Genomic DNA, 11,823 nt, shown 5'->3' with positions numbered 1-11,823 from the left:
ACAGGCAGGCAGGGAGACAGACAGGTCACTGACTGACAGACAGACAGGTCACTGACAGACAGACAGACAGGCAGGGAGACAGACAGGTCACTGACTGACAGACAGGTCACTGACTGACAGACAGACAGGTCACTGACAGACAGACAGGCAGGGAGACAGACAGGTTACAGACAGACAGGTTACAGACAGACAGTGTATTGATCAGCAGTCTGTTACTGACACTTTACTGACTTTATGGTTTTGTCTGTTCTCTTCTGATTATTGATTATTAAACAGTCTCTGTATTGATTACACTGTAATCTCCTTCATGTGGGCTGTGAAGCACGCTGCTCTGTGTGATCAGCTGTTAATAAAGTTCTTAGTAACCAGCGTCACAGCAGAGAGAGCGCTTAACATGCTGAAAGTCAGAAAACACTGTAGCCCCGTCTCTCCCTTTACCCATAACCCCCTGCGGCCTGGACGTGTCAGTGTGTGTGTGTGTGTGTGTGTGTGTGTGTGTGTGGTGTGAGCGCCCCCCGCTGGCTGCAGATGATTCATTTGGATGATTCGTTCTCCTTGATGGTTTTATAAACTGAACATGCAGATGTTTTTCTGGCTGAATCTTACTCATGGATTTGTTTTTAAGATTATGGAATAAATTCACTTCAGTCCTCCTGCTGCTCACCTTCCAGGATCTGCCTGCTGGAGCCTTTCCCCGGCGTCAGCTGCTGGTCGTCTGCACACACACACACACACACACACACACACACACACACACACACACACACACACACACACACACACACACACACAGCAGAGTGTTACAACAGCAAACCGAGCAGCTGCAGTTTAACTCAGCCGCTACACTTCACAGACTGTAACCGGCTTTTCCATTTGCTCACGACAAAGGCAAGAGCTTCCCTCTCTAGCATCGTTTGGTCTGGACTTCAGGACCTTTTTGCTGAGTTCAGATCACGTTGACAGGTGTGAACACGCCATGCGGACTCGGGTGCGGACCAAAAACTTGCAAAAGGTTCGGCAAAAATCGGTGGTCTAGGTCATGTTTCATACGGGCCTCGATGCGGATCATTTTGGTGTGAAAAAAACTTTGATAAAGTCCGAACCAAAGAGAGGAAATGACAGCGGGTTGTTTGGTCGTTTTCAGCCAAATTACAGCAAAGAGGAAAGTAATTAAGTAGGTAGTCAGTAACCATGTTCTTCTCTCTTTTATCAGTCGGTAAGGAGTTTATTGACAATTAGAGTGTTCAGGCCCTTGCTGGTCCCAGGGTCCGGGACCACCGGGGGACCCGGCTGTCCAAAACAGCCTCGCTCCGCTCAGCCTGTCAGACAGACTCACCGTGGCAGAGCGGCTCCCCGTGGCTGTGTGCGTGCCCGCCGTGGCTGTGCCCGTGACCTCCGTGATCGTGCCCGTGACCTCCGTGCTCGTGCTCGTGCCCGTGACCTCCGTGCCCTCCGTGGCTGTGCCCGTGGCCGTCTCCATGTTTGGCCCTGTGGTCGTGACTGTGGCCGTGGTTCAGACTCCCGTTAAACAGAGAGTGGCTGTGGCCGTGACCTGGGGGGGGGGGGGGGGGAGAGTACTGAGGTACAGAAACAACTGTACCACTAACATGAAGTACTACTCAGCTGAGGTAAAGTACTACACAGCTGAGGTAAAGTACTACACAGCTGAGGTAAAGTACTACACAGCTGAGGTAAAGTACTACACAGCTGAGGTAAAGTACTACACAGCTGAGGTAAAGTACTACACAGCGGAAGTGAAGGAGCAGACAGTACCTCCGTCTCCGTGGGAGTGGCCATGGCCTCCATGTTGGAAGACGAAGATGCCGACCAGGTTGACCAGCAGACCGGCTACAGAAACAGGCAGCAGGCGCTCATGGTGAACATCAGGAGGCTCCAAAGCTCTCTGACCAACCGGAGAGACAGGAGTTAGCACAGTGATAACAGTGATAACAGTGAGTTAGCACAGAGATAACAGTGATAACAGTGAGTTAGCACAGTGCTAACAGTGATAACAGTGAGTTAGCACAGCTGACAGTGAGTTAGCACAGTGATAACAGTGATAACAGTGAGTTAGCACAGAGATAACAGTGATAACAGTGAGTTAGCACAGTGCTAACAGTGATAACAGTGAGTTAGCACAGCTGACAGTGAGTTAGCACAGTGATAACAGTGAGTTAGCACAGAGGTAACAGTGATAACAGTGAGTTAGCACAGTGCTAACAGTGATAACAGTGAGTTAGCACAGCTGACAGTGAGTTAGCACAGTGCTAACAGGGAGTTAGCACAGCTAGCACAGTACTAACAGGGAGCTAGCACTGCTAGCACAGTGATAACAGGGAGTTAGCACAGAGATAAGAGAGTCAGCAGCTAGCACAGTTATAACGGAGTTAGCACAGAGATAACAGAGAGTTAGCACAGCTAGCACAGTGATAACAGGGAGTTAGCACAGAGATAACAGAGAGTTAGCACAGCTAGCACAGTGATAACAGGGAGTTAGCACAGAGATAACAGAGAGTTAGCACAGCTAGCACAGTGATAACAGGGAGTTAGCACAGTGATAACAGAGAGTTATCACAGAGATAACAGGGAGTTAGCACAGTGATAACAGAGAGTTAGCACAGTTAGCACAGCTAGCACAGAGATAACAGGGAGTTAGCACAGAGATAACAGGGAGTTAGCACAGTTAGCACAGCTAGCACAGAGATAACAGGGAGTTAGCACAGTTAGCACAGCTAGCAGTGAGTTAGCACAGTGATAACAGTGAGTTAGCACAGTTAGCACAGTGATAACAGTGAAGAAGCCTGTTGTACCTCGACTCCCTCAGAGAAGATGAAGAAGGCAGTGAAGATGAGGAAGAGTCCGTTGACGAAGCCTGCCAGAACCTCCGCTCGCACATAGCTGCAACAACAGAACAGACTGAAGGAACCTGACAGGCTGCAGCATCACAGGTCTGACAACAGGAAGTCTCAGTCTGACAACAGGAAGTGTTCTGACCAATAGCAGGCGTCTCTCACCCGTAGGAGAAGCAGTCATTGGCTCTCCACCTGGAGATGACTGAAGCTGCGAGGCCGGCCAGCAGAGCGGTGCAGTCGAAGAACATGTGGAAGGAGTCTGAGATCAGACCTAGACTGAGAACACACACACACACACACACACACATCAGCACAGAGAACCAACACACACACACACACACGCATGGTGCCTTCAGGTTCTCCTCCTAAGCTCCTATTCTCAGGTCAGACATTGTAAACAGGGCTTGAAATTAACACCCGCCAACCCGCCAAATGCGGGTAAAAACGTACTAAATTGGTTCGGCTGATGCCGGTCTTCTCTACTTGCTTGTCTAATCCAGAGAGGTCTGATGATCGCAGCGCTGCCCCCCCCCCTCCGCTGAGAGCAGGGACTGTAGGATAGGGTCTACTGGCCCGGGTGGGCGGAGTCAGCACTTGCATAAAAACGGGCTACGCCGCGGCGTGCATAACAAGTGCAGCATTATATATTGATATGCAAATTATCGCATGACGTCATCTGGCGACTTCTAGCGACTTTCTGAGCAGCCAATAGCTACTTTCCTTGGAAAAGAGTTGGCAACACTGAGGATAAAAATGAAAACAAAGGAGGGGAGAAGCGAAAATGAGGACATTTAATGCCAAATGGCGATCGGGTCGTGAGTGTTAAAGACCACGACAACTGTGAAGAGCGACCTCCAGAGCTTCACAGTCAAGCAGGCCAAGACAGCGTCGCCGTTCAGAGCCTCGTATCGATGAAATACACACAATTTGAAATCAACGCAATTCATGAATATCAGTGAAATACTGTAATTTATTTATTATGCTATATCTTTTATTTTTACTAATACTTATGCTTAAATTAACCCAGTGGCACTTATAATCTGGTTTATTTCAAGAAAAACATTTTGGCTAGTGGAAATTCCGATTGGCTGGTAACTTTAAAATCTAGTAGCCATATTGGCTGGTGATCAAAAAAGTTCATTTCAAGCCCTGATTGTAAATATTTCTTGTGTTTTATTGGGTGGGAAACAGAACAGAAGGAGACGGATGTTCTCTACTTCTAATGAAGATGAAAAAATCCATTCTTCATTTATTTGAACTCAAAACAAAAATGCACGGCAACTAAAAGTTACAGAGTGAAAATAGAAACATACAGCAACACTGGTCATTTATATGGGAAGCCAAACAATAAGATATAATAATAAATTAACTACATCAGTCTCAGCTCAAAACTCAGACTTCCCCATTTAGATTTACTCTGTTAGCTGCTTCATGTGAGCTCAACTGATAATTCACATATTTCCTACATGACATGAAGGCAGCAGCAGTCCACATGCTTCACATATCATCCTCATCATCATCATCCTCATCCTCACTAACCTGTCTAAGCTCCTCAGAAGCTAAATGTCAGAGATCAGACATCTCTATCTGGTGCTGTAAAGCTCTTTGAGACTTGCCTGCTTGTGATTCAGGGCCGCAGTACAGAAACAAGACTACACTAAACATGCGGATCATATTTCTGAAGCTGAAGCCTCTTTATGAGCTGGAAATAAAACTTCCAGTTTCACTTCTGATCATGAAGCAAGCAGCATGTTTCCCTCCGCTGTATTCAGCCTCTGTGTGTGTGTGTGTGTGTGTGTGTGTGTGTGTGTGTGTGTCAGCTGTTAGCCCGGCAGCAGTCGGTCAGTTTAACACTACGTGGCACATCCCGCAGCAGGCAGCAGCCGGTCTGACCTACCTGTTGCTCCAGATGCCGTACAGCAGCTCCACGAAGGCGAAGGACAGGTTGAGACAGAGGAAGAAAAACAGATTCCTGGAGGTTTTATCAGCGAGGATCGATCTGAAACACACACGACAACTCTGGATGATCAATTCTCATTCAAATTGCACAACAGTCAAACAGCAGCAGAACTGTCAGGCTGGTGCCCAGCAGCTGACCCGAGTACTCACTCACACACACACACACACACACACACACACACACACACACACACACACACTGTGAACACACTTATGAACAAAAGACGAGCTCATTAAACACAAAACAATGAAGACATCGCTGATGTTTGACCGAGTTTGAGCCCCTTGAGCCGCTAGCTAGCCGGCTAGCGGCTAGCTAGCTATGTAGCGTTAGCTGAAGTGGCAGCTGGCTAACTCAGCTAGCAGCTAGCAGCTAGCTGACAGACTGCTGTTCTTACCGGAACCATCCTGAGACCTTCAGCAGCAGGTTGAACTTGGCCGGTTTGTACTCGTCGTCTTTAACAGATAAAGGCAACATCTTCACTCTTCACTCTTCACACCGTCCGCAACACACACACACGCACACACACACAGCTGAGCTCAGCTAGCTAACAGCTTCCGGTTTGGTTACATTTCACAACAAAAGCCTTAAAATAAACACCGAGCAGCTACTGCTGCAGATACTACTGCTAACATGCTATTACTACTACTACTACTAACCTACTACTACTACTACTACTACTAACCTACTACTACTACTACTACTACTACTAACCTACTACTACTACTACTACTACTAACCTACTACTACTACTACTGCTATTACTACTACTACTACTAACCTACTACTACTACTACTACTACTAACCTACTACTACTACTACTACTAACCTACTACTATTACTACTGCTATTACTACTACTACAACTAACTTACTACTACTATTACTACTATTACTACTACTACTAACCTACTACTATTACTACTAGAGCTACTACATGTGTGTCCATGTGAAGCTGAAAGTCAGCTGTTACAGTTTGTATTAGTGAACATTAAGAAAATAGAAGCACTTCCCATTTAGTGGTTTAAAAAACATCCATCCCATAATGAACAGTGTGTTTGTGTGGATGAAGACAGAGGACTGTATCTACTGCAGTACTACAGACTGCAGTACTATTGCTGTCTCTACTGCAGTACTACAGACTGCAGTACTACTGCTGTCTCTACTGCAGTACTACAGACTGCAGTACTACTGCTGTCTCTACTGCAGTACTACAGACTGCAGTACTACTGCTGTCTCTACTGCAGTACTACAGACTGCAGTACTACTGCTGTCTCTACTGCAGTACTACAGACTGCAGTACTACTGCTGTCTCTACTGCAGTACTACAGACTGCAGTACTACTGCTGTCTCTACTGCAGTACTACAGACTGCAGTACTATTGCTGTCTCTACTGCAGTACTACAGACTGCAGTACTACTGCTGTCTCTACTGCAGTACTACAGACTGCAGTACTACAGACTGCAGTACTACTGCTGTCTCTACTGCAGTACTACAGCTGTCTCTACTGCAGTACTACAGACTGCAGTACTACTGCTGTCTCTACTGCAGTACTACAGACTGCAGTACTACAGCTGTCTCTACTGCAGTACTACAGACTGCAGTAGTACTGCTGTCTCTACTGCAGTACTACAGACTGCAGTACTACAGACTGCAGTACTACTGCTGTCTCTACTGCAGTACTACAGACTGCAGTACTACTGCTGTCTCTACTGCAGTACTACAGACTGCAGTACTACAGCTGTTTCTACTGCAGTACTACAGACTGCAGTACTACTGCTGTCTCTACTGCAGTACTACAGACTGCAGTACTACAGACTGCAGTACTACTGCTGTCTCTACTGCAGTACTACAGACTGCAGTAGTACTGCTGTCTCTACTACAGTACTACAGACTGCAGTACTACTTCTGTCTCTACTGCAGTACTACAGACTGCAGTACTACAGACTGCAGTAGTACTGCTGTCTCTACTGCAGTACTACAGACTGCAGTACTACAGACTGCAGTAGTACTGCTGTCTCCACTGCAGTACTACAGACTGCAGTAGTACTCCTGTCTCTACTGCAGTACTACAGACTGCAGTACTACAGACTGCAGTAGTACTGCTGTCTCTACTGCAGTACTACAGACTGCAGTACTACAGACTGCAGTACTACTGCTGTCTCTACTGCAGTACTACAGACTGCAGTACTACAGACTGCAGTAGTACTGCAGTACTACAGACTGCAGTACTACAGACTGCAGTACTACAGACTGCAGTAGTACTGCTGTCTCTACTGCAGTACTACAGACTGCAGTAGTACTGCAGTACTACAGACTGCAGTACTACAGACTGCAGTAGTACTGCAGTACTACAGACTGCAGTACTACACCTGGCTTATATAAACAGAGAGTCTTTCCCTTCTCGGCTCGTTTCATTTGATTCGTCTTTAGAAGCTGAAACCTGTTCAGTTTCACAGGAAGAAAACACGAGCAGAACTGAGAGAAATCAGCAGATCAACATGATGAGTGTGTGTGTGGTATTGGGCAGCGGTTCTCAACGTGGGGTCCGGGGACCACCAGGGGTCCTTGAGGGGTTCCAGGGGGTCCCCAGTAAATTGATGAATTATTAAACTTCAGCATTATTTCATTTTAATTTTCTCTAACTGTGTTCACTACACAGTTAGAGAAAATTAAAATTAAATAATAGTGTATGCAGTAAAATAATAGAGAATGCAGCAGAATGACTTCTGATCAGTTTCTCTGTTCTCTCTCTACCTGCAACACAGACAGTCAGGGAGTTCTGGACTAAATCATCTGACAATAAAAATATTCTCAGATTTGGGTCTGAGAGACAAAATCTCATTAAATGAGGGTCTGTGGCTCTAATGTGGACTAGATTAGGGTCCTTGATATGGAAAAGGTTGAGAGTCACTGGTATAGAGTATAATATGAGTGTGTGCATAGGATGATGTGTGTGTGTGTGTGTGTGTGTGTGTGTGTGTTGTAGTTGCGTGGGTGGCAGCAGCAGGGGGCAGCAGCGTCCCAGCTGAGCTGTCTGCCTCTCTGTCCGGTCTGGGACTTGGAGGAACTCTGTCACAGAGAGAGGTGAGGAGGTGTGGAGCTGTTGCCACGGTGACGTCAGGCGTCTCATCAGTCTCATCAGTCTCATCAGTCTCATCAGTCTCATCAGTCTCATCAGTATTCAGAGCAGCAGACTGGACTCAGAAAACTCACAGAACTCTTTCCTGCCAGTGAACAGCAGCCAACATGTTGTCATGGTGACTGTCATGGTCTTTCTGTCTGTCTGTCTGCCTGTCTGTCTGTCTGTCTGTCTGTCTGTCTGTCTGTCTGTCTGCCTGTCTGTCTGCCTGTCTGTCTGTCTGTCTGTCTGTCTGTCTCTCTGTCTGTCTGTCTGTCTGTCTGTCTGTCTGTCTGTCTCTCTGTCTCTCTGTCTGTCTGTCTACATTATATGTTAGAGCACCTTGCTGCATATATTTGCATATTCATGAGGAAAAGCTACTTCAGCTCCTTAATGTTGTAAGTTATGAACAAGTATGTTGACACCAGTTATGCTCATGAATTAATGCAGTAATTAGCATAACTGGTTCTGTTTAATATATTATGCTGATTATGACGCCACATCAGGAACCACTTGTTGTTAATGAGCTGCTCCTGAAGAATTACAATAATAAGGATACTGATGATAATAATAATAATAATAATAATATGAATAGTAAACAGTTTCATATTTGCAGGAGAGCGGTGTGCTGACCTCAGATCAGTCAGACTGTCTTCATCATTTAAACTGTTTAACTCTTCGTCATCGCTGCTTCACTCAGCCCACTGAACAGGAAGGAAGCCGATTGGTCGGCTGAAGAGGTCGATGCTGCAGGCTGCAGTGCAGCCAATCAGCTTTGAGCATTTAACTCACTCCCACATCATGTAAAGCAGGACTCCCTCTCTGTGATGATAAAGGAGTTGGATGTGTATCTAAACATGGTGAAAGCATCAAAACTAAATCCACACAATCCATATTAGAAAAGCGAGCCTCTAAACGAGCCGTTTGGACTTCCGTAACTTTGCGGCGTCACAAAGGTTCGCTCATTATCATTTCTGTAAGAAATAACAGACTAACAAAGTGTTTTTTTCAAAGCGGTCGAGCGGTCGTCATCGTTTATTACCGGAGAGTTTTCCCTACCTGTAGCCGCCGGGCCGCGGCGTCTCACGTTTCGCTCTCGAAACGGTTAGCCGATCGGAACGGAGGGTCGTTAATATTAATGAGCCTTAAAGACACGGAGACAGAAACGGCCTGTTCTTGGTAAGGCTCAGAGAGATGCTGGGAAATGAACGTGGAGAAATGGATTGAGAGTGTTTTTGGTTCATGACACCACACACACAGCTTTGAATGGACAGAAAGACACAAAATAAAACTCTGGACAGTGGAGGATATGGACCTTTAAAAGCTTTGGCCCTGTGTGTGTGTGTGTGTGTGTGTGTGTGTGTGTGTGTATGTGTGTGTGTGTGAAGGAAGTGATGAAACTCCATCCATCGTCTTGAAGGAAGAAACTGGAAAACAAGATCCAGGCTGAAAATAACCGGATTCTCCTTCAACATGAAACTGCTGAGATGAATGTGAGGAGGATCAGAGGGAGATGAGCCAGCAGATCCAGGGTCAGAACCCCAATACACACACACACACACACACACACACAACACACACACACACACACACACAACACACACACACACACACACACACACACAGAGGGAAACAGAGGCAGGAAATGCCAGCAGTGCCAGGCGATTAAAAGTGACAAACCGCAGCAGAAAGTTCTTCTTCTGCCTCACAACATCAGAGGTCACCGAGAGGAGGACCAGCAGGAGGCCAGGAGGAGGAGGATCAGGAGAAGGAGCAGGAGGAGGACCAGGAGCAGGAGGACCAGGAGCAGGAGGAGGACCAGGAGCAGGAGGACCAGCAGCAGGAGGAGCAGCAGCAGGTTCGGAGCTGAAAAACTGCAGATGAACTTTTATCTGCTGGACTTTCAACACATTTCAGCTGAATCTGCACAAGCTGATCAGTTCACCACCAGACCAGCAGGACGTTCTGCTGGAACCACGTTCTGCTGGAACCACGTTCTGTTGTAACCACGTTCTGCTGGAACCACGTTCTGTTGGAACCACGTTCTGTTGGAACCATGTTCTGCTGGAACCACGTTCTGCTGGAACCACGTTTTGTTGGAATCACGTTCTGCTGGAACCATGTTCTGTTGGAACCACGTTCTGTTGGAACCACGTTCTGTTGGAACCATGTTCTGTTGGAACCACGTTCTGTTGGAACCACGTTCTGTTGGAACCACGTTCTGTTGGAACCATGTTCTGTTGGAACCACGTTCTGCTGGAACCACGTTCTGTTGGAACCACGTTCTGCTGGAACCACGTTCTGTTGGAACCACGTTCTGTTGGAACCATGTTCTGCACGTTCTGCTGGATCTTAAGTGTTCAGAGCTTCAGCTCCTGAAATCACATTTTGAATGAAGCGCTTCATACAAAACAGTTTATTCACAAAGTGTTTTACAGATTAAACAAAAGACTTCAGGAGAAAAAACAAATCAGTTATAAGGTGTGTGTGTGTGTCTGTGTGTGTGTGTGTGTGTGTGTGTGTCTGTGTGTGTGTGTGTTTAAACTGTAAGCATGAGGATGGATCTAAATTCAGCGTTGAGATGTGTCACTCCTGCCTTCGCACCTCCCATCTGAAGCCTCGTTTCCATGGCAACCAGCTGAAATGAACCAATGAGCTTTGTGTTGAAGAGAAAAACCTTTTATTCTTTTATTCGGCTCGTTAGCAACGCTGAGGGAGAGAGAGCGAGCCAGCGCTTAGTCCGACCCAACAGCAACAACAACAGTCTGCTTTCTCACCACAGAACTAAAACCTGGAGGGAGAAACATAGTAAAACTACTGGAACAAAAGACGTCACATAAAAGCAAGTGTATAGAGATAAGTTTTAATAAGTGAAGTAAAGATGATAATGCCTTGGTGTAAAAACAGTTTAGAACAGACAGTATGTGGTGGAACAGGATCACCAGGTCAGAACCTTCAGTCTGTTCCAGGCAGAACCAGACTTCATACGTTACCATTTTACAGTTTTCAGTTTTCATCTTTTTTATGGGAGATTTTCAGTTTCTATCTTAAATATAGATTAGATTCTGTATTGATCTATAGTTTATATTCACATCTCTTTCAGAAGGCCTTTATTGACTCGTCTCTCCGTCTGTTCCACTGAACCACAGTGTGAGTTTCATTTAGAAATGAACAGTAGGAACAGTTCTTCAGTCAGTCTGCGATCTGTCAGGCTGAAGGTTTTAATGAGCGACGAGCCGCCAGGAAATACTGACAAACACAGTGACAGAACATGAGAAGAAAAACTGAAAATACAATATGAAGAAAATCAGCAACAACAACTGACACAAAATCCTGTTTTTTAAAATGTTTTCAGTGTGATTTCAAAGACAGTACTGGTTTTACCAGCAGTGGAAGTGTCACCATGGTTACCGGCTGAGATGTCACCATGGTAACCAACTGGAATCCAGGGGACTACTAAGAAACACTGCTTTTAACAGAAAGTGAACGGGAAAGCTGATTGGCTGTCTGACCGCTGAATCACAGAAAGTTTCAGGAAATATTCGATAATTTCCACAGACTGTAAAAACTTCCTCCAAGCTCCCAGGACAGACCGGAGTTTAGAAATAAATAGCTTTAATGAAAGGAGAAGGAGAAACTGTACATATCTACAATCTGTTCACATGACTCACAAAGAAATCCAGTAAATACTGAAAAACATTTATCATCCACAGGGAGAGAATGAGAAACACAGTCTGAGTCAAACAGAAACTGAATCATACAAAGAAACACTTCACTTTTCAGATGAGCGACATTTTTAAATCTCACTCTTAAGACAGTCTGGTGTCTCTTTCCGTCCAATGAGAGGACAGATTTCAGGTTAGGAACCTGAAGCCAAAGCTGCTTCTTCA

At 45.8% G+C, this 11,823-nt stretch overlaps 1 protein-coding gene across 4 annotated transcripts in view; it reads right to left on the bottom strand.

Annotated features, from left to right (window-relative positions):
* Positions 1-5,359, bottom strand: part of slc30a7 (solute carrier family 30 member 7) — a 10,857-nt gene extending 5,498 nt beyond the window's left edge. The window contains exons 1-8 of one of the 4 annotated variants that reach the window (XM_071899514.2): positions 5,210-5,359; positions 4,750-4,851; positions 3,015-3,128; positions 2,811-2,898; positions 1,774-1,903; positions 1,442-1,552; positions 1,337-1,393; positions 665-715 (exon numbers count right to left, since the gene is read on the bottom strand). In XM_071899514.2, coding sequence (XP_071755615.2) covers positions 665-715; positions 1,337-1,393; positions 1,442-1,552; positions 1,774-1,903; positions 2,811-2,898; positions 3,015-3,128; positions 4,750-4,851; positions 5,210-5,289 — 733 coding nt within the window. In that variant the 5' untranslated portion in view covers positions 5,290-5,359. Of the gene's footprint in view, positions 1-664; positions 716-1,336; positions 1,553-1,771; positions 1,904-2,810; positions 2,899-3,014; positions 3,129-4,749; positions 4,852-5,209 lie in introns of all 4 variants that reach the window. The other 3 variants (XM_078285723.1, XM_071899512.2, XM_071899516.2) reach the window with 3 other exon arrangements.
* Positions 5,360-11,823: the final 6,464 nt, after the last annotated feature.

This window comes from Centroberyx gerrardi, chromosome 9 (assembly GCF_048128805.1).
Source record: "Centroberyx gerrardi isolate f3 chromosome 9, fCenGer3.hap1.cur.20231027, whole genome shotgun sequence".
NCBI lineage: Eukaryota > Metazoa > Chordata > Actinopteri > Beryciformes > Berycidae > Centroberyx > Centroberyx gerrardi.
The sequence above is the reverse complement of the archived record's forward strand: the minus strand, read 5'-3'. Positions and strand labels throughout refer to the sequence as shown.